Raw genomic sequence first — 23,144 nt, 5'->3', positions numbered from 1 at the left:
AACATTCTCTTCAATTTATTCCACGTTTCTACACTCAATAACAGCATTTATTACCATTTTTCAATATACGTACGAATCGCTTTTGGCGAACGTGAGAGAATTACCGATGTCGATCAATGCTCAATTAATGATGCAACAAAAATATTCCTCGATCATGTTTCCTTCACAAATATTCTGTATGTTCGGTAAATAGCCCTTTATTATTGCAACGAAATATTCAAATGTTGACAGTACCGATGACCCTCATCAACTTCGGAAATTTCGTCATGATACATAAAATTTCGCAAAGTCATCGTTTTTTCAATCCTTCAGCTTCCTCTTCGAGTCATGATTTTCCTCGTTTTTTAAGTGTTTCAGAGCGTAAAGCTTCCTAACTTTGACAATCTCTTTTCCAGTATCTTCCTGACAGGAATTCGCGATAAAAATTTATTAGAACTCAAGGTTTTCCATGAACGTGTAATTTATGCAAAATATTTTATTCACGTACATTTTTTCTCATTTTTCATGACAATATCGCACCGTATCGCTCAATCACGAGTCCCTCCGCTCGCGTGTTCGATAAAAACTCACGATACTCGTCGACACGTGTTGTCCAAATTGTGTTCTCGCACACTCATCTCGCGTTCACGCGGTCCGACAACTGTGCACATGACACTGAATTTTTTCCCAGCATCTTTATCCTCAACGCGAATGATCGATTGATTCTGAGAGTTTCTCAATTTAGTTCACACAAAAATTTCACACACTCGCAAGACAAAAGCTTTTTAATCTCTCAAATTTCTTCATTTTTGGTTATTTCATTGAATTCGATTAGTTGGAAAGTGATTTCCGAAAAAAATAACTGAAAAGATTGTCAGTTATTAACGAATATTGTGTTTTTGTTTTCGAAAGAATTTTATTATTTTTTCATCGCTTCAATATACTTTTAAACATTAATTTAATCAACAGTCATCGAGCACAAAAAGTCGAACGAAATTCATCGTTTTCAGCCAGACATCAATTTATTTAATATAGAAAATCGATGAATCGTTCCGGAGCTGTCAAGAAAGCAACACCTTAATTGCCGGCTGTACCGAAATTAAATGGCCAATTTACGATGTCACGGTCGAGGCCCGTGAACGTGCGTTACTCCTGGCCTACCCCGTAGCGCGCGGCTCTGTGCCAGAGCAGTCACTGAGGCGCTCCTACCAATGGATAACACTACCCTCTGCTTCTCAAACGAATCAACCCCCTCTTCGGCTCCCACCCCTTGTTATCAAGCGTCTCGGTGGCCCTTGGGCTTCACGCACCGCGCACCCGGTGGATTCATATATTACATATATCCATAGAAACGAAGAAAAATGTATATGCACAAGGGATATTCTATGTAAATTTCGGTTCCGACCCTTGGAAACATTCAGAAAATCCTTACCTCGAAGGCGTGTAACTTTTACTTTCCTTATAATATTTCTCTTCAGAAAATCGATCAAAAGAAAATAATGCAGAGGCGATCACGTGTTCGAACAGTTCGCAACATTTTCAAGGTCTTCGCTGTTTATCGATTTTTTTATTTGGAAGCAAAAAATGGTATGAAATGTTCTCTAATGAAAAATTTCTGTCCCCTCCAGATTTGAGAATATGCGGACTCCGAACAACGATGAAATTTCGATGGGATCGAATTGTGAACGATTTGACACGAACTGAGGTTCTGATCAACTCCAAATCTGGGCAAAATCGATTGGGATTGTTTTCAAGATGGAGCAAATACTTTCGTCTTTCATTTGTGGAAAATGTTGTCAGGACAAAAATAAATGCAAACAGTTCCGTTTATTTCAAATATTTATTAATCGTCATTTTTGGGACGAACAGTTGACCTTAATGGGACTGGATACCGTTCGCATGAAATGGCTCGAGCAGGTTCGGCTGTAGCTCACATCCCGAATCTTTCCCTTGTACAAATATCGCTACCCTTATTGGGAAAGGCAGGAGAACGAAAAGTTTCATAGTAATTTATGTAAGGCTTGTCTTACACGTGTGTGTGCCCGATAATAACGTGAAGTTTCATAACCTATCGATTTTGTTAAATGAAAAAACGGAACTTTCATATCGTTCCGTTGAAAAATCGTGTCAGTGCATCTATTCCAAGGGAATGATTGCAGTCGAACTATCTTTTTACAATGTCAGTTCGAAAGTACGTGAAGTGCAGCAAGAGCTCTAACTCCGTCATTTTTCAAGCTCTCTTGATAAATCGCTTGCATTCGAGATTATCGTTCCAACGTTGTTTTTCCCTCAACTGAGAAAAGGTAGAAAAAAGCGTTTCCGTGCTGCGAGATTCTTCATGCAATTTTTCCTGCGTCCAACTTTGATTTTTTCTCGCTACCCACAAAGTTCCCTCAAAATTATATTAATTTTTCTTATCACGTCTCGTGTATACGGAGTCAAACGGATCGGAACATCTGCGGAGTGTGGAAAGCAAGAGAGACGGAGAGTGAACAAATGGAGGAAAAAAAATGAATGAACCAAAGTTTTCCTCCGGTAATAAACGAGATACTCTCTGGAGTACAAAGTTAAATAGCGTGCTTGAACTGGAGTACTCGTAAATTCCGCGCTTCCAACAACCTCAGAGGGTTATAAAATCTCACAATAATCCACCAGGCATAGTCGAAGCCAAATATATATTGAAATAAGTATACAGTGATAGAAAATCGTTGTAGGATTGAATTCCAGGTACGATTGTGACATTTTGACCATTGCTAAGCCCAGTGGTGCAAGTTCCAGAATCACGAATGAGCAATAAAACTATCTCATTCGAATAAAATGGCTCAATTGCTTAATTCTCCAATCGCTAAACGTGTCTGACTCTCGGCGTTGTCGAAGAATTAACAAGTTTTCACCAACGGCTAACCGCTCATCGAGTTTGGAATGAGACTTCTGCGTGTAGTTTTACTCGGTAAACAGAAAAAAATCGTCCCTCGTTCTAGACACACACACACGCATAGCCTCATGTGTCCAATAATTTTGTGAACTCGCAACAGCCTATGAGTTTAAACGATAAGTATATATTCGCGATGGGAAATATGAGTAGGAGGGTCGCACGGTCATGAGCGTTTGCATGCTAATTGCGAATCGTGAAAAGACCATTAATGAAGGCAATGCCGAGACGAGAAGTGCGCTGATATAGATATGCAAGTCATTCGAATGTTACTGAAGCATGTAAACTGTCGTACGTGCTCCAGTTTCGTCATAGGAAACAGGATGGAAGCTGCGAAATGTTTCTACACGTAAGAGACATTTTACCCTGAGTGGCAACGATTTTGAGGGGATAGAAATATCGTTCCAGCGTTTACGAATACTACATCGAAAAATAGAAATTGACTTACGAGGTCCATGGGACGATTATGGGGCAGGAAATGTCGTGAGAGGTTCCATTTTCATCGGGTTTTCCTTGCGCCAGCACGCTTGCAAATTGGACTATCCTTTAAACCTCTAGCAGCTCGTTACACTTCATTCTATTAGACTATGAATGAAAGCGTGTCGATTACCACGATGATTAAGCCCTCATTTTTTCCACCATTCTTTATACTCTCTCAACACTTTGCGCATCATGATTCATGCATATGCATCTTTAACTCCCCAGCCAAGCTGTGATCGCGAGCTCCCGTAAATGTGCTCTGCATACATTATACTTCCAATTAACTTGTCCTTTTCGTGTAATAAGTGCTGACGCAGTTGTGCCAGGCTGTAATTGCCATGCCAAGTTTTGTTAATTTATTTGCTGGAAACACTCTCAATACCCCGCAAAAACCAGCATTGCGGCTACTCTCGAATGCCTCTTCGGGCCGGACATATCTCGATTCACCTTCGGTATTTCGTCCTTTGAATTTGAAACGAGAAATCTACAAGTTCGACACTGCGGTGACCTCGAAACGGCAGGAATTTAATAAGTTTAAATGTATCCCACACTTCCGAATGGCTGTGATTCATGTCTCAAGATGCATTTTTTACATCTTTTTCGTGAATTTTTTATCATTTTAAAACCCCCTGTTTTCATAATATTCTTCGTGTCTCGTATTTGGAGATTGCGGATGTAGTGTTGCTACTTTCAGTCAGAAAACCACGTATTCGGAGTATATTCTATTTTTGTTTTTTATTCTCCTTTGCATCACTGGGTCACGTTCCTGTTATGCCGTAATTCATTTATTTTGTGTGAAAAAACTGCACGTCGTAGAACAATTTTTACCGTTTATCATGAGAAATTGATAATTTATCAAGGAGAATGGTTTATCACGGACATCGTCGTAAGCGGAAAAGATCGCGTGGCCGAGAAAACAGTGAAGAAAATATCAGCAAACTATTGAAACGGTGGACTCGAAAAAGAGGAAAAAGATATTCTGCATGTTAGAAAAGGACTCAAGGGATGCGAAATTTTCTCTAGAAACGTCTGGCATAAAAATGACAAACTGATTATAATAAATCTTAAAGAATCGAATTAAAAAAGATACTAGTATTTCTGCATTGGCACCACTTTGAAGGGATACGAAGAGCAACAGAAATGGCAGAGGCAAAAAAAACAGAACCCTGATAAATTAATTGCCTCGTGTTTTGAAAACTATTCCGTGAAGCGAAAGGCATAACAATAAGCAGATGGATAAAAACGACCCTGATTAAACTCGGAATTCGAAGGAAGTTTACTGCTCACAGCACTCGACACGCATGCTTCGACGTCAAAAGGGGATTAAAAAAGCGGCAGACTGTATAAAAAAGTCTCCAGTTTTTGCTGAATTCTGTCACAACAGCTCTTGACTATTCAGAGAGACAACTTCGCAGTTTTTTACATTTTTTAAGTGTAAGCATTTTTTTGTAAATTTACATTTGTAATGCACGATACTCATCTAATGAAAAATACGAAATTAATTTAAAAAAAAATTACATTTTTTCATGTTTTCAGTTTTTAGTTTTCAATACACAGAGAATCGAAAAAAAAAACGTAAAAACTGTGGGTGAAATTGAAGAGTTAAAAATTTTCAATTATTTGTAGATGTTTCTGACACTTCAAACACAGCGAAAATTAATGAAGTCATTTTGAGATTATAAAAAATTGAGGTAGTCCGCTTGATATGGAATACCCCACATAATAATAACTATTGTATTACTTGATCATGAAATATCACGGAATAAAATATTATTGTAGTCCGGGACGAACGTATGATTATGCAAGCATATCCAGGCTCCACAAAGGTACCTTTGTAATCCCGGAGTGCGAGGCACGAGAGATAATTGAAGGGCCTAATGAGTCCACTTCGGTGGGCTCATTAGGGCCCAAGTGGACTGTGAAGTTCGATTATAATTATTCGTAGTGTCTCGCATGGGAGATTCCTACCCAAAAAAAAATTCTTTTACTTCCGACTTATTAAAACTTCATGAAAGCACCAGCTCTAGAATGAATAATGACATAACTGGAGTGTCGCCTGGTAATGCAAAGGAGAAGAAAAAAATATAAAAACAAAATACTCTGAATGTGCGGTTTTCTGTAGCTAAAAGTAGTAAAACTACTTCCGTAATCTCTCATGCGATATACACTACGATTAATTATATGATCGAACTTGGCTCGTCGTCGGCAGGGTCGTTTGATCTTCCAATTACAATAGTAGCAAAAAAAAAAATAAAAAAAAAAAATAAATAAAAATCCTAACATGACCTGTTTTCTGATAAAAAAAATGGCAAAACGTGATCACGGATTTCATGTTTACTGGATGCCGAGAAAGAGAGTGAAATTTATATGTTTTTCGTGGCTTATAGCTTCATGGCCAAAAAAACAAACGCAGCCGCGTTTCGTTGGGGATTCCACGGAGAAGCCATAATTCTTTTTCTCTGTTTCTCTTTCTCTCGTATGAGAAATACAAATTTCTATGTTTACCGGAGGTAGTTACATTTTCCGAACGACAAATTGGATGAAGGAAGTAGAAATTTAGCTGATGAAAAAATTTTCCGACGAAAGCTATTGTCCTGGAATTTATAGACCGACTAGCTTCTGCTCGCGACTTCGTCCGCATAGAATTAGTACTGCGCATTTCCCATACAAACCTCCATCCCCCTTTTCACAACCTTGAGGGATAATTTCGGTGATAAAAATTATCCTATGTCTTTCTCCGGGACTCAAACTGCCTCCATACCAAATTCCATTTGAATCGGCTCAGCGGTTCAAGCGTGCAGAGTTACTTCCGCTTTTATCATACTCGTAGGGATAGGGATAGGCATAAAAATGTATTGGAAGCGCCTTAACCTTCATATGTTATGGAAGTTCCATTTTTTTAAGGAAGTTGAGGCATTAAAATGAACATGATGTCACCGCTTTTAAACCGATTGCATCTTATAAAGTGAAGTGTAAAAAAAAATCAGTTAAATTTTCAGACAGTGACAGTTTAGGAGCGTCGTTGCTGAGAAAAATCAATAACAATTTGGGCCAAATAACATGTAATCTTATGGAAGTCAAGACATATTCAGTGATATCTCCGTTAAAAATGATGCTAAAAATATGAAATTTTTTGGGCAACATGAGCAAGGCTTGCCGAATAATGTCAATTTTTTTCAGATTTATTAGGAGATTTGCTGAGATTATATTAATAATAATCTGTTTTCCGTGCAGTTTTTTGAGGCTAGGATCGTCACTGTTCGTGTTTTCGACTGAGCTTTCACCAGTTTTTCGTCTTTTTTCCCCCAACTTTTCTTTAAAGTGTATGCAACATTGCCAAACTGTAAACTGGCCTAACTTTTGAAAGGTACAGGTCATCACTTTTGGGTAAAAAAATAACTGTACAGCCTCAACTTCCTTAATCAAATCAAAATTCTTGTCTTGTCAAACTTTTTCTTTTTAGTATTCAACGTCAAGATGCTGCTACGTCTCTAGATACAGTTGCCCCCCCCCCCCCCTCCCTCTTCTTTATCATTATCAAATTTATAAAGTTTACAGATTTATTTGTGTATTTTTTTCCATTGATTCGCATCTCGAATATTCACCTTTGGACCCTGAACGTACGGAATATTCTAGTAGGAACGTTTCCATTTAACATTAATACAGATTTAACATCGAAGTTGGTGGGAATCAAACTTATTCGAGGCGGAGCTACACCGTTGAAAACAAATTTGACGGTTTCACACGGTACAGAATTTTTCGTGGTATTGTGATACGGAATTTTAAATTTTAAATGGAAAGTTTCATTGAAAATTCGTGAAATACTGATCATGTTATTTTTGGTAATAATGGTTGTAATGAGAAATTTCAGCCTCCCGCACGATGGATTATCACTTTTTATATTCGAATCAACAACTTTACGAAGAAAAACAAAATTTCAACGTTTTTCGAAAAAGCACTAAAACTGCATAATTACCGTGGTTTTATTGGAAAAAAATATACTTGCGTCATCGCATTCGTTGAATGGAAATAAGAAAATAAAACACCTACTCATTCCTCCCTCCATGGCATCACGATGATTGTCTATCAGCAGAAGTGCTCGTAAACAACCTGAGGGAAATCACGACTTGGAGGTGAAACGAGGATTCTTGTGTACGAAACGACTTTAATTCTGTTGGACGATCTCGGAAGACCAATTATTTGAGACTTGCGTAATAGATGATGGCTATGAAATTAGAACACTTGAGAACTTGTCGTTCTTCTGTAGCAAGTATCAAAATGTCCAAAGCATTTGTTGAGAACGAGAATTCAGCTTTGAGGTTCGCTCACGGATGTAGTGCTCTTAAAAATCAGAAGCTAAAAAGTTTATAAGAGACATCTGAGACATCTGTCTAGCAGAGCAGACAGAAGCCAGGAATGCATTTCTATGTTGTCGAGAGTTTCGAGTAGATTGTCTTTAGAACGGAAACGATCATGATCACAATATTCACTGATTTTATTATTTATACAACGTTATAATGCGATCGTGAATATCTAGAAAGTCGGGAAAATTATTATATCAAATGTCGAATCTCTCGTCGTATTTATCTAATATTACGTTGCATAACGTGATACGATTGTCCTTCGAGCAATTACTAGAAATAAAAATGACCTGAACAAATGCTCTAGCCTGTTTTGAGAGAATACAAAAGTTGTTGGTTTTTGAACTTCTGAATTTTCGTAAATAATGTGGCAAGGCAAACATTTGTATTTTCATATGAGTTAAAGTGTGAAACGGAGATTCCCACGAACTCATGTAAATATGCGTAGAAAACTGTTCGCAGAAAATTAATGAGGAAAAGAACAATGGGTTCAGAGAGGGTAACGACAAGTTTTTTAAAAATGTTTTTCATGCATCCCTATTCAGTGAAATTCATTAATGTCTTCCGACTGTTATATTGCCTTTATAGTTTACATTTACTCTACGATTTTCCTTTGCTTGTTGATTCGTTAAGGCATTGCAGTAGGATTTTTGAAACGATTTTTGTCAGTTTTTATATTTTCCACGAAAAAATAGTTGTGTCCTTTTTTTTCTACAGGCAAATCATTCTACAAATTGTTGCAGGAGTTTTGCGTTGTTGACGTCAGTGTGCCTTCGTCAAATCCCTGAGACGATGAAGATCAAAACCTTGATCATGGGATCCTTGAAACATCAGTCCAGAGTTACAGCTATCGTATAATCATCAGCAATGATAAATATTGAATTAGTTTTCAGGGCGTCATTTCCAAAAGCAGCACACTGTCATTTTGTTTTCTATGGATCCTTGAGCTGCATAAAATCGCAAACGAATGTGTCAAAACAAAGATTGTTCTCTCCACTCTTTTTCTTGCATAAATTTATTCTTCCCCTTTATTGTTGGTTTATTTCGAAAAAATTATTCAAACCGAGTGCATGATTAATTAGTCTTGAAAATTTAATACGCCTGTACATTCCGAAGTAAACGTTCTCTCGAAAAATATTTCATGAAGACGTTCGTTAGTGATTTTTTCTCTAACGGATATTTGTTTGATGTTGGTTCAGCTAATCAGTAGACCGAACTGTGTATTGGTACTGTCGAGCTGACTCTCTCTCCCTCCACCTTCGAAGAGCAAGACACGAATGGTCGGATGATTATCAGACGATCGAGCATAGAAACCGAGTGGAACCCGACAAGGCATTCGATGACTGACTAAGCAATGCTCGTTCTACTGAAGCCTATGAGTCTCTATGCGATCTGAGGTAGGTCTCGTGCAGATCGCACACACAAATGGATGTCTCGATCCAGCTGACTATTGTACAAACCTCAACTGTGGACAAACCGTTTCAAGTTTCTGAATAATTAAATGCATCCTCAATTACTCGCGTTTCTGCGATACTTGACATGAGCCGAACATATGCGCTTGAGAAGCATTTATACGGAAGAAGAAATAGTGAAACGAATTTTAAGTAATTATTCTAGTCTCGGTACAAAATATATGAATCATTGTATATCAGGCACGATCTGGTAATGAGGTCGAGTTCAGCAAACTTTTTGGTATGATATTACGGAGTGAAATACGGCAGCAAAGTCGTGATCGTATCATTTGAATCCGTTGATGAAGAAGATTATGATAAGAAATGTTTAATGCGATAATTATATTATATTATTCTCAGGTATATAAATCTGAATTTACTGGGGTGTTCAAATGAATCTCCTGTAAATGCAGTAGCTGATTATACTCCCATGCAGATTACGTTTTACGTAAGTTATTATTTCTCCTCAACGTTACTAAACTGTACGGGTATACGAATCTCAAATCGGGAGGAAAAAAATCGTCGACCAAAGTTTACGTAGCACGAGAAAAAAAATAAAAAATCCCTTATGAAAATGGAACACGCGAGCGTTATTAAGTGTTCTGGCTCTTCGTACATACGTATGTGCACGAGCATTAGCAACAAGGAAGCATAATAAAGAGAGTGAGCTTCGATTTTACCATTACCTTACGGCTGCTGTTCGTTTGGGACTCCGAGATTGCGAGTCTCGCCTGACGATTGCCTCCCTCTTTTCTTTCTTTTTTCTCTCGTACTCACCGCTAAAACGTTGTTTGGACTTTCTGATAAAAGTTGACAAATGTTACCTTTTTTATTACTTTTTCGATCTCTCTCTCTCTCTCTCTCTCTCTCGCTCTCGCTCTCACTCTCTCTATCGCTCTTCCACGCTCTCGCTATCTCGTTTTTTCGCGCATGGTTGATTTCTGACAAATTACTGCAAGAAATCCTGTGTGAAAATCTCGGGATAATCACGTTTTCCAAGCATGAATTTTTCAGCGTTGACCTACGTGCCATTAAGTCATCATTATCACAACATTTCTCAAAGTTTACTTCATGGAATTTCTGTATGAGTGTTAATGGAATAATTCTATTAATTGGATAATTGTATGATTATAGTGAATACAGATTGAAAATGTCAAAATTGAGTAAAATTGTAAAATTCCTTCCAGTATATCTAAGCCGCTACCGCGTCTCTTGAATAAGCTTGAATTGAAAAGAATGTTTTTTTTTAGGTCTTAGGAGGAAAGCTCAAAATAAAAGCAGCTTTGCTATAGTTCCACATTTTCCGATTTTTCATAAGATTATTAACATAGGAAATTAATAAGGCGGATAAATATTGTTTGCACTATACTCGCGATGAGAAAATTCTGAGGACATGCCGCTGTGGATTCTTGTAGATTAAAATTTTCAACAGAAAATTGATTAAAGCTTTCTTCCGATCAACCATTTCAGAGTAAACGAAGTAAGTAAGATGAACTTCAAATAAAGATAATTCTGAAACTGTTGATCTAAAAACTCTGCATAGTTTTCTGCAAGAGTAATGCATAGCGACATGTCCACACGATGTTTTATTGATGAAAGTTGTGAAAGAATATTTATCCAACTTGCCATTAAAAATTGAAAAATGTTGAGCAATAGCTTAAATAATTTTCTTTCACAGCTTTTTTTAGATGCTTTGTTTTTGGTGTTGCGGAACCGTTTCAGCCGGAGGGACCCGAAAAAAGTCATTTTTCTGATACACTGAAAAATCTCTTCAATCTTGCTGTCCACAAAAGCTCATAATTACACCAAATGCAGGCTCTCTATCAAAACAGTCTAATTTCTTTCTAATTTTCATGATCATTCCCTCTGTCTAAATTTTTCAAAGTTAAGAGTCGATCCACAATACTGGTCCAGATTCTTGTATTTTATTTGTGCTTTTTGCTGGATATTCTGCATTTTTAATACGCAACGGATGTACCTCGTGATGAAAATCACTGTAGAACCGAGCTTTATTGCATTTCATAAAATAGTTGTTTCTAAGCGTTGACCGCGACTTTCATCTTCCCTTCTTCACTTAAGAACGTGCGAGACGAGTACAGGAAAGTGTCCGTAATGCATATACGATGCAATCAAATTAAGCGGTGACACAAATAGATGCTTATGCAGAATTGCGGTGTTCATTTTATCTACGGATGCCTCCAACAGACGGCAATAGAGCTTTTGTCCCTGCTCCTAAATTGCGAGTACACAAACGTTTGAGCTGAATCACTTGGAATAAAATTCCGGAAATGGAACGATTTTATACGAACGTGCGGAAAAGCTCTATTTATTGCGAGGTACCATAAACTGGAAAAAAAATTTTTAATCATTGTACGTTCTTCCGTTTCAATACCAAACTATGCCAAAATTCAATAGAATCATTTGCGAGCTTGAATGCTTGGGAAGTGTTAGCAAATTATTTTTGTTTCTCATGTTTTCTCATTTAAAACTTTATACACAATAAAGAAGAAAAGCCTCGACTGGCAATTCAAAAGATCAGAATACACACCGATCCCAGTATGAAAAATCCAATGTTTTTTCCTGTTCAACATTTGAGCTTTCTTCTGGCAATGGATTTTGATTTTCGAAGTCAATCTTAAGTCAAGTTTTTCGGATTCTTTGATCCAGACTCTTTAGAGATTCGTCACAGAAATCATTACGATTCTTATTTTTTCAGTTTACAAATACCATTTTCAAACACTGTCTCGAATCTCAGTAGATTCTTGAGAAGGACTCACGATTTCGTATTGATGGAAAATCTCGAGAATCCGGCTCAGAAGATTCAGAGAGGTAGGGATTTGTAGAAGGAAAACAGAAGAAGGTTTCGTCATTTAAAATCTTCTAAATCCTGTAAGAAGTGAGATGAGAGCATGAGCCAAGCCACATTATTTCCAACATGAAATACTGTTTGTATACAAATAGTTTTTTATCGATCCAATTAGCGAGAACATGGCTAAAGGAAAAAAAATGACGATAATTTTTAAAATGACGATGCAAATGACGATGCATTTTTTTTAAATTTCCTCGATACTCACACCGGATTGTATTCGCATGAGCTGGAAATTAATGACAAACATCTTTTCAATATGAGGCCTTAATTGCGAGCTGAGACGACGATCGCGTGTATGCAATATGAAGCGTTTACATATCGGTAATCTCAAAGAAAAAGCACGGGTTAATGGGCTATGAAAATGTAATTTCGAGTAGATGAAAGCATACGGCGTAGCAGTTTCGAACGGGCAAAGTTAGATTATTTTACGATGTTATCGACGTTTCGTCGAACAAGAGTAATATTTTTCAGCACGCTTCTTTGTTTTCTCAAATAAACCACGTTCAAAAATAATAGTATTGCATGTTCATATTTACGGAAAAAATACATTAGTTCAGATGTCATTATTAGACGTGCAAACTGATTGCGGCAAAGCTCATACCGATTTCGAGGGAATAGCACTTTAATTTGTTACATTATTCAAGACCAGCCATGAATTATTTGTATACACATGCAGAAACTTCGGTGGAATATATTTTTTATTAAGATTTGGAATGTAATTTAAATGGATGTGACTAAAAGTACAAAAATAGTGGAAGGAATACAGTACATAAAACATTTTTGGGGTTTTAGTCATTCAGGTTTCGACAAAAATGAAAAAAACTTTGTTTTCTTACGAATTCTTCTTGAAAAATCGCTAAAATTTACGGTTTGTTCCACATAATTTGATAATGTAGGCATATCTTGCGTTGAAATTATTTTTCTATCATCTTCCATGCAGTTATCAAAAACATGCTTCACACATGCACATTATAGGCAGGGAATAAACATACAGAGACTTGCGTGTCTTGTAGGCCCATCATAAAGGTGATAAATACTAGAGGCCAGAAATAATTTGGTTATATTGACCAAAAGTTCGATAATTCCTCATTTCGAATTGTTATTAACCTGCATAAGTTTTCCTGGATCGAAGATAATTGACTTTCATTTCAAAACATTCATAAGTCGTTGAAGAAATGAACGAATTCTCCAGGAATTCATAGACTCTCAAGTGATACGCAGCAAAAGTTTTCATAGCATGGAATGCACTTTGGATTACGCTCTCTTGTTATAATGAATTACAGCAGTCGGTCTTATCAGTTGATTTGAGATCGAGGACTTGATCTACAGTTGGCGAAGCTTCGTTATCGACAGACGTTCAAAAGGGGCTTTGAGACTGTTTTTCTAACTTACCGACCGTCGGTACGTTCGAATTTAAAAACCCTTCCGAAATTTGCCATTAATTACAGGACCTTTGTAAAAAGCACCAGAAAAGTGCGATTTCGGCGATCGCATTGATTCAATAAAAAGGTTCGCTAGAGCATGTTCTGATTTGTGATCCATAGCTGATAAGCTTGAAGGAGATGTTTCACTCTACAATCACTTTTTGTACGGACAAAAGTGACTCGTAACTGTTTAAGTACGTAGGACGTGGTGTATACGCTCCGCAAATACGCATATACTTATGTCTGCGACGAGATAATTTAGTTCTTTCTCTGAATCCAACCATATGATGAATCGCACGGGAAAAAAGTCATGAAATCTCTGCAGCAATTTTCTTATAGAAGATTCTGAAGTTGGGCTTGAAAAGTGTCTACTCCAAAAATTCCGAACCGTTACGGACGTGATTAAATTATTTTCTGAATTATTTATCAAGCCAAGCTATACACAAACCCTGGAAAAGTGTTCTGCGGATATGAGATTGATGGTATTCAAATATTTGTTACCTTTGCCTTGTTTCCTTATTGAGAATCCGGTTGATCAAATTGCAGTGAAACCTATGAAAGTCACAAAGTCCAAGATCTAATGAGATTCCTAGTTTTTATGAAGAATTTGCACGAAGGATCGTATTTCAAGGAAACCAACATCTTTGAGCTGTCGATGTCGTCCGAGTTATCGAGCTCGTGTTATAGCTATCTAGAGTCGCGGCAGCGGCTCTGAGACAAGTACATTTATATATATGACGAGTTGCTGTAGATTATACCGGAGGTGCAAGATTGCGCAAAACAGATGAATTCGAGTAGCTTTCAATTAAATTATTCCATCCATTAAATCCTCGTCAAACGTGATGAATCGAATACTAGAGAATGTAACTATTTCGTTATGTCACACAATGCACAGGGATCAATGAAACTAGATATTTTGATGAGTTTCTAGCCCTTCATGCTCTATCGCAGAGATGGAGTTGAAGTATCATCCGAAGAGGCATTTCCTGATCTTCCCTTCACCCCATCTTTTGTCTTGGTAGGTGGAGTGCTGAAGAGAGGTCATAAACAGATGACAATATTCGATGTTCCTTTGATCATCGGCTCTTCACTTAATTAAAAATATGGCTTCGTTGTCGTAATTAATTTAGAGTCACGCTAGCGCCTCGAGACAAGTGTATTTATGAAAGACGCTCCCAGATTCTTCACTGAAGAAATCGCATTTCCAACTGTTTTTGGCAATACTCAAAATGTCATTTTGTAATAATTTAATAATTACAGTAGTTTCGAGGATTCCACGAGATTTACATTTTTCCATTTTTTTTTTCTCTTTTCATTGTGATCACTTGGAAGTCCGTAGCCTAATGCTTATCATTTCACCGTTTTGTTGCACTAAAAATTGCATTTTCTCACACGTGTTTTTAATTTGTTATCATTGTTGCTGTCTAGTGACACTAAATTTCGAAAAAAGTTGTGAAAAAAGTCCGCTTACTCCCTCAAAATAATAATTCAGGGTGGCCCGTAATCAAATTCAGACTTTACGAAACCAAGTTGATAAATAATTATTTAAAATTGATATCTAATAGCGAAATACATTGAAGAGAAGCTACGAGCTAGTCAGCATTTTGAAAATGTACAGTACAGTGGTTTTACTCAACAACAGTCAGGTTGAAAAGGCTCCCATACAGAAATGAACGCCTGATGAAATGCTGTTTAAACTTGTAGAGTTTGGGACAGCCGACAAAACTTGCACAGACTTAACGCAATTCGTGTAAACTGCATTAGCTTCAGGCAGCATTTGCAGCAGGTATACGCGAGCTGTCGTTTCTGAGGATAGCGAAATGGAATGAGGACACGTGGATTTTTTTTTTTTTTTTTTAATGTCTATACAAAAACTGTAATTTTATTTACTGACCTTTGATGAAGTCAACTGCCATCTCGAGTCCGTATGTATCCTTGTCACAATCGTCGAGTATGTGTGCACCGATTTTAACACCGGGCACAAGGTCACGTTTGTTTAACCAATCGAGAGTGTAGAGCATGGCCTCCAGTGCTTGTACACCTCCTTGAGGCATTACTGGACCGCACGTGACCGAGTCCTCTCTTTCATGTACCATCATTAAACCACCAAGTACCAAATCACCTTCAACCACTGCACTATGCTTCACCGGCCATTGATTTAATGTGGTAGTCACGCGTGTCGAGTTATCATAGACAGTTTGATTGAGAATGCCAGTGTCAATTGATTCTGACGGTTTACCAACCGGCTGTTCCGAAAGCAATTGTGATTTCTGTTTCATATTCGGGGGGTCTTGGGACAACTGAGATTCATTCATAATTGGACTTGGATTCGGGCTCGGTGGGTATGTCGTGAAATTCGGTGCTGTCGAATCAGAATTATCAGAGCTAGAGAAATTTGAAATCTTCAAATCTGCTACAGGGATATGAAGAATTTTCGCTAGAGTCTCTTCTGTTTTGTGACTATCGTCATTCGTCTTAGTTGACTTCGTAGTGTCAATTTCGTTTTTCTGCGTAGTCATTGAATTTTTATAATCCACATATTCCCTCGGTGTGGCTTTCGCAGTAGTGAAATCCGAATGACTGTTTTCTTTCATAAATCCTCTATCGATACGTTTCTTTCTTACATTGTACAGCTTTCCTACAGCTCTGCTATTCCCCAGAGGCGAGCTGTACGACTGTGTATCACTCGTATATTCTTTTTTCCCTGTGAATGCGAGGCGATAAGACGCCCGATCGATCAACCCAATGGAACTATCGATCTTCATAGAACTCATTGAAGTTGTCGTCGTATCACGGTAAACCAAGGTTTTCACCGACTCAACATTGCCAGACACGTTTTCTGTTGGGTAAGTTGAAGGTGGCCTGAAATTTAGCTGATCCCTTGAGACATCATCGCCGTTATCGGAAAACTCTTTTCTTCTTTCGTCCGCTAATGCTTCGTTTGATCTCGAGGGCCTGATTTCGATTTTTTTGTCGTTGCTTTCTGGCGGCGCTCCACCAGAAGAACGAGCCACGTGAGTTTCAACATCACGATTCGACGATAAGGAACTTTCGCTGCTCCGATAAAACGTTTTATTCACCGTGGTGTTACGCTCGTCGGTACCTTGTAATTTGGCGATGCTGGTCGCTCGTGGTTCCAATGCAGATGTTAATTCCCTGGGCGAATTAATATTATTTCCTGCTGACCTACCCATCATTTCGCCTTGGCCACGTACCAATGTTCCAACATTTTTCCACTGCAGTCTTTCCTCAAAATGTACTTTCGGCCGGACAGTCACTTCCAGGTTTGTGGCAGTGTCTACTAATGAGTTAGCGTGGCCATCGGTCACGGTGGGATCGACTGGGACACCTTTTTCTCTTGTTGTCCCGGGAGGAAACAAGCTATTCATCTCGGTGACGGATTGCGCCGCTTTCTCCTTGTTTCGATTCTCGTGACTGGGGGAATTAAATTCTTTTTCGTGCCAATTCTTCTGATTGGAAAAATGGAATGTTTGCGATTGTCCTTTCCCTTCAGTTGCAATGTGTTTCAAAATCTTGCACCTGTCACAGGGAACGTCACTGAGAATTCTATCGTTATTACGATTTTTCGTATTCCTTTGCTCCCCGGGGGAAACGTTTTTATTATTCGATCCGATCCGATCACGAAGATTCGAACGATTTATGATCGAAGTCTCGTTGCTTTCGTTGCTTCGTGCTTCAGAGCTGTAATTCTCTCGGACTGTGACGATTCCAGTCGCTCGTCGACGGTTATGACGTTGTATCGTTTTATCGTGGGACGTGTCGTCAATATGAGCACGTGCAATTTCGGGCTCGGTCGATAGTGCCTGAGGATTTTCACCTGCAGACCTAACTAGCTCGCCAACTGTTGGCTCGATTCTATTTACGTTTGTATTCGTAGAACGACTTTCGGACGCGTTGCCCCTCGCGACATCAGATTTTTTACGAGAATTCCATGTTATTTTTTCTTGCGGTTCGCTCTTGAGAACATCGTCGAATACTTCTCCGTCCAACAGTGATTTCGATTCTAGAGACTCCAAATTTCTCGTCATTGATCGATCGCTCTCGTGAACCTGAGCATCGTTTTTGACCGATTCGAAATCTCGCGAGCTTACTCTTGCAGGTGGCAAACCTATCGACAAAGAAGTGTCAGTACGTACAGGTTGAAAAATTTTTCGGATAAAATGCTTTTTATTCTCCGCGTTGCCCGAGGTTCGATCTTTCGACGAAGCTGCTTGCAAAAATTGCATCGACCTCGGTTCCACTTTTGAGGGTTCTTCGAAAAAGAAAATCTTACGCGCACCATCATCTGAGATGATTTTTATTTCTCCCGAACCTTGAGTGTCTCTACTAGAAAATTCCATTTTTCCCGTTACATCGATACTCGGCCCCGAGCTCGAGTCAGAAAGGACGTTCTTTCGTTTCACCCCGGGCCACAATGACGCGTATGCTTCAGAATTCACAAGTGTTTGTTGGAACGAAGACGCTTCATCCTTTCGACCAGGAAATCCATTTATCTCCATAGGTCTCGTATCAAAAGTAAGTTTCCCTCTGTATTTCTTCGGTTCTTGCACTTGCACTTGCTCCTCAGGCGTTTGATAAAATCCCTGGTTCATATCACCAACGAAGTTCGGCCCGATAAAAGTTTTATGAGCTCTTCGATCTCTTTGCAGACCCGTCAACTTCGTCTTAACGACTTTTTCACGGACTTTCATTTTGATATCCTGACTAGACGGATTATCGGCGAGCTTTTCCTTTCTCGAAGCTCTCTTGTTATTATCACTAACTTGACTTTTCAACGATCCAATGTGCATGTCACTTTTTGCCTTTTCCAGCTTGAATTCTTCACTGATTTTTATCTCATTTTTACTTCCACCAATTACTCTGACTCGATCATTCTTTGTGACGCTGGCTTTGTTATTCCGCGAAGACACCGAAGAAGATTTGTGCTGATCGTTTCCGTCTCCAGGCTTATTCATTTTTTGAAATTCCTGTGTAAACCTCTGCTGTTGGTACGATTCCGTTCCCTCGGGGGACAAAGAGCCAGATTTTTTCAAATCTTGGCTCACACTGAAATCCCTTGGATATGAAGAAGGCCGTACGGATGGAAGCTTTGTTATGTGCTTGCAGCCCTGATCGTTCGTATCCTCCGTTAAAAAATCCAATTTCGTCCGAGCACTATGCGTGGATGACTTGACACTTTGCCCGGATTGTTCGGATGACGCTCCCCCGGATATTTTGGATCCCGGACTCGCATTACCCAAGCTCCCGGATTCAAAAATCCCATTATCCTCTTTTGCCAAGAAATTTATAGAAGTCGGAGAAAATGTAAAAGTTACAGAACCCTTCAGGCCTTGGTGAGTTTCCTGTTTCATTTTTGGCAATCGTTTTCCCACCTGCTTATTCGCCGTTTCAATGCTGCCAAGTTCGGTGGAAACTGTTGGGTCTTCTCGATGTTGAATCGATTCCATTTTTTCTTTGATTTCCGGCTCGAAAATTTCGTTCGAGGCCAATATCCCATCGACAAAGGTATTTTCTCGTATTGTCCTTGGAACATTTTTATCGCGTTGCTTTTCCCGAGCGACTGATGTTTCACCGAGCATGTATTGAATTTTTCCTATAAACATTCTTTCACCCTCTTCTCTTTTTCCAATATTCTCAGCGTCATTATCGGGCACGAAAAAAGATAACGGTTCTTGTATTTCCGGCGATGAAGCGTCCTGATGTTCACCGCTTGCTTCGTCTCCGGAGATCGCTTTGTGAAGCGCTTCATTTTTTTCGCTCGAATCCTCGTTCAACCGCGAATAACCAACGAATCTGATTTTCCCCTCCGAACGGTTTACTTGCGACACCTTTAAATCTGTAGAATTGCGGTATACCGAAGTGCGGGTTTCCAAGCTTGAATTTAAGCTCCGAGGCTTTGCGCCGGATGATGTATTTAAGCCGTTAATTAGAGAAACAGAAGTGCTCGAAGTTCCGATAAGATTCGACGCTTCTCCCGTTTTAGAGGATACGGAGCCTTTCGATAACGCTCGATTTGATACTGTGTCGTCACCTTCCAGACTAACACTCTCCGTAGTAGCTTCTCCAGGAATATTTGATGCATGCTTCTCTAATGAACTCATCTTCCTGTCAGAATGATGCGTTATGAGAACACTTCCTTTCAAAAGCGGTTTGGAGCGATGTTGAAAGAGCCCGTTGCCATCGTTATCCTTGCTTTGATATTTCCCAGCTCCTAGGTTTCCTTTATTCCTATCGTACTTCCTAGAAATTGGAGTCTCTTGGCTCAACGACTGTTCTCGTACGTGACGCTTCGCAACCGTATTTCCTACCGCCTTGCTGCTTGCCACGCCATTTTCCCTAATGATTCGTCTTTCCGTGATATCACTCGGTGATTTTGTTTCGACATTTGGTCCCACGTTTGGAAACGCTTCTACTTTATTCTCAAGATTCCACTTTTTATCGATCCTCTCGGCTGCCCCAATAGAATTCTCCTTCAAATCCTCCACGAGTTTGATCCTTTTCGAGATTGTTTCTTTAGCCGAACTGTAGAGCAAAATTGTCCATATGATGGCCGCAAGGACCGTCCAACTGAAGTGTAGTTGCATCACCCTGGTGATACGATGATCATCGCTGGTTCCTGTCAACAGTCATTTTGGTAAATTCATTTCCGACCCAATAAGATTCATCTATTCAATAAGCTTATCAGTAATTTCTCATTGTCAGTCTTCGAGCTATTGATAGTCATCAGAAAAAAATCTTTAGGTAAACAGATTATGAATGAGATAAATTGTCTGGATTGAAATTATTTTTTACGTCGACGTTGCTACCGTCTTTATTTTCCAGTCGTATGAGAGACATCGTCATAAATAGCTGTCAAACATTTCATGTAGAATGGATGGTAACGTGAAAATCATGTAAAATGAAGTGCTTGAATATCGAACGCGCAATAATTGACAAGCCTTTCAGCGACAAGCATAGATACCCTGAAGGGCCATCGAATACGCTGCCATTGATTTTTTAGTAACTGATTTATAAAGAAATAAAACCAAGAATTCATTTGATGAAGTGCATCCGTTGCTTTTGACTGACGAAAGACTGACATTGTAGCGTAAAAATGAACGTAGCGGCAACATTTCGCTTTGGTGGAGAATACGGTCGAAGTATCAAACACAAATGATACGTGACACACTCAAATCAAAATGGATAGAACTCTCCCTTTGCTAAAAGAACATGCTTCATGCTCGTACATCACGCTCGGCTTCACAAATCTCTTTCCCTGTATTTCTGCGGTACCCAGCGAAATTGTTATTCTTTTTTAAACCACTAGTAATGAACAATTTAGTATTCAGTTGTTTATTTCGATATTTCAAGGTAGTTCGGCCGTTCTATGACTACTTTATGTTGACTAAATTCAAGTCTAAATTATTCATGAAATTCATAAACACTTACATTAAGAATATTTTTATCACAAGTATGTAATAAAATGCTTTAAGTATATCATATAAAAGATAAAATTTTTACTTCAACTTGACTAGTTAATGATTGAGTTGGTACCGGTGACACTTTAAATACACATAACCTCGGGAACATTTTTATTGCACCGAGAAAGAGGCACCGAGAAAGGTTAATTCGTTAAAAAAAGCGAAGCCATTAGACAAATGAAAGCACGTGAGTCAGGCTGAAAAATAAATTTGATGAAATTTCTGCGAATCCCGAATTTGCCCGAAGTTCAATCAGCTATTACCAGCAGTCCAACGCAATGACGACTAACATCCTCTTTCGACACGTCAAAAACTAAAGTCTTTTCATGCTTTCTTTCTTAAAAGCCCCGTAAGGTAATGTTTTGTATTGAACACCGTACAATTTTTTCATAATTAATATTATTGTGAGTTTTACTATAAGGTACCGTGTTAAAAACTCAAAATTGTAAATGAAATAATTCCAAATTTTGCCCCGTAAGAGGCTCCAAACAAACCCAAACGTGCTTATCGTTATCAAGGGATCTTAATCTATCATTTACCACAAAAAAGTGGACCTTCACCGTGCTTTATCGAACGGCTGAACTACTTAAAAGAATGAAAAGGCGCGTTTGTACCAATTAAAAACAAAAGTTCGTGCAAAGATGCCTGTTTTGTAATTTTCGATTATTTTAAGTATATATTACAACGAAAACTTCTTCATCGGAAATGATTTTGTGAGTACAAATAACTCGTTGGTTAGTAATAAACGATAAGCAAATATGTGGAGGTAGAATGTGGAATAATTTCTTAAGTAATTACATAAAATTAATAAGATGGAGTATCTTGTCAACGAGGTCTTTTTTGTTCTGCTACTGGCATGATGGGCAGCATAATATTTCCTGAAAGTGTGACTGAGCTAGCTCGGCTTGTGGCTGAACCGTAATCCATTAGTGGTATAAAAAAGTAGATGCGGCTCATAGCACAACTAGGCTCGCTTTAGCACCTCGATCTTCAGTCCCCTCTTTAATCTCTATTAAACCCAACTCTTGTTTTCCTTCAGGGCGATTTCCTCTCCGTTCCACGAATTGGCGTGTGCACAATATCGCTATGCCAGTGAAGTATTAGGCAGAAATATTGTTGGGGGATGAAAAAAAAAACGTTGAAAGAAATGAACATCCGTTTAAAGTGAAGAGCTGCAAAACAAATATAAAAACCTAAACAAAACTTTAGAGTTCTCGGGATCTTGGAACAATCACATCGCTGCATCAACTAGTCTCTCGTGTCCTGGTGAATTTCCCAACCAATGGATCTTAGTCACGATTCTGTGTCTATCTGTATACACTGTTGACACGCAATCGTTCTCGTCTTCATCGTATATACGGTTTGTTCCAAAAGTGACACGAGAAATTTAAGGAATCTCAAAAAGATCATGCGCTCCTCAGGAGTAAACTTCTTTAGTACTTTTTATTTTCTGATCAGTGATCCGTCAAATTGGAACCCCTCGATGATCGATTTGGTGTCTTTCCTTCAACTTGACTGTCACTCCATTCAACTGTTAAGTGAATAACGACGCGGTACAGGGCTAAACGATCGAGGTTATTCTTGACGAAAATTCGAGATCTACCCAGGCGTCGTGTAACATTTGGGTCGAGCTTTTGGAATATCTTGTATACACGAGGTGAATGCTGCATTGGCTCTTTGGAGATTGACCTGCAAGCACTCAACCGTGGCCTCTAGAACGGACCGTAAGTGCTACAAGGACTATACATCCGGGTTTCTCTGTCAATAAACTACTGTCCGCTAAGATAGAACATTATGGTAAAACACTGGGTGAGCAGCGTGGAGATCATAGTGAGGGAGCGGGGAGCCCTTCAGCCGAGGAGCGATAGCTTTGCAGCCGCATCAATTGATGGAGATTACTTTGATCCAACGTTCGGGAAACTCCTCTTAACAGTTGAAACTCCTTGCTCGACAACCACAGACGCAATTCGTGTCAATGCATATATACACACGCATACATGTTCCCCCTTCTGTCTGTCACTGATACATGCGTGTGCGTAATACATCTTGCTAAAAATTTCCCCATACATGTTTTTGGGGTTTGCGATCGCTCATCCTCATAAGAAGCAACGTTTGTTCGGGACCTTTTTTCTGGGAGGTCCATTTGAAAAAAGCTTTAAAGCAAAGC

The 23,144-nt window shown here is 38.8% G+C and overlaps 2 protein-coding genes across 3 annotated transcripts in view; both read right to left on the bottom strand.

The window, feature by feature from the left end:
- Window positions 1-1,142, bottom strand: part of LOC122407411 (metabotropic glutamate receptor 2-like) — a 99,200-nt gene extending 98,058 nt beyond the window's left edge. For both annotated transcript variants that reach the window (XM_043413583.1, XM_043413582.1), the window contains exon 1: window positions 571-1,142. The gene's annotated coding sequence lies outside the window, so the exon portion shown is untranslated. The remainder of the gene's footprint in view (window positions 1-570) is intronic.
- Window positions 1,143-14,843: 13,701 nt separating this feature from the next.
- On the bottom strand, window positions 14,844-16,925 carry LOC122407412 (uncharacterized). Its single transcript, XM_043413584.1, has 2 exons — window positions 15,391-16,925; window positions 14,844-15,302 (listed from the first exon to the last, which is right to left on the bottom strand). The coding sequence occupies exons 1-2, from the start codon at window positions 16,883-16,885 to the stop codon at window positions 15,139-15,141; spliced, it is 1,659 nt and encodes a 552-aa protein (XP_043269519.1). The 5' UTR covers window positions 16,886-16,925; the 3' UTR covers window positions 14,844-15,138.
- Between the last annotated feature and the right edge of the window lie 6,219 nt (window positions 16,926-23,144).

This window comes from Venturia canescens, chromosome 3, assembly GCF_019457755.1.
Source record: "Venturia canescens isolate UGA chromosome 3, ASM1945775v1, whole genome shotgun sequence".
NCBI classification, from domain to species: domain Eukaryota; kingdom Metazoa; phylum Arthropoda; class Insecta; order Hymenoptera; family Ichneumonidae; genus Venturia; species Venturia canescens.
This window is presented reverse-complemented; position numbering and strand designations above follow the sequence as displayed.

What these genes read in the sequence shown, in the direction of transcription:
- LOC122407412 (XM_043413584.1), bottom strand. Translation starts at nt 16,885, where the DNA reads ATGAATAGCTTGTTTCCTCCCGGGACAACAAGAGAAAAAGGTGTCCCA. An exon ending in GGCAGTTGACTTCATCAAAG is followed by an intron (nt 15,303 to 15,390) that starts GTCAGTAAATAA and finishes CGCTATCCTCAG; the next exon opens with AAACGACAGCTCGCGTATAC.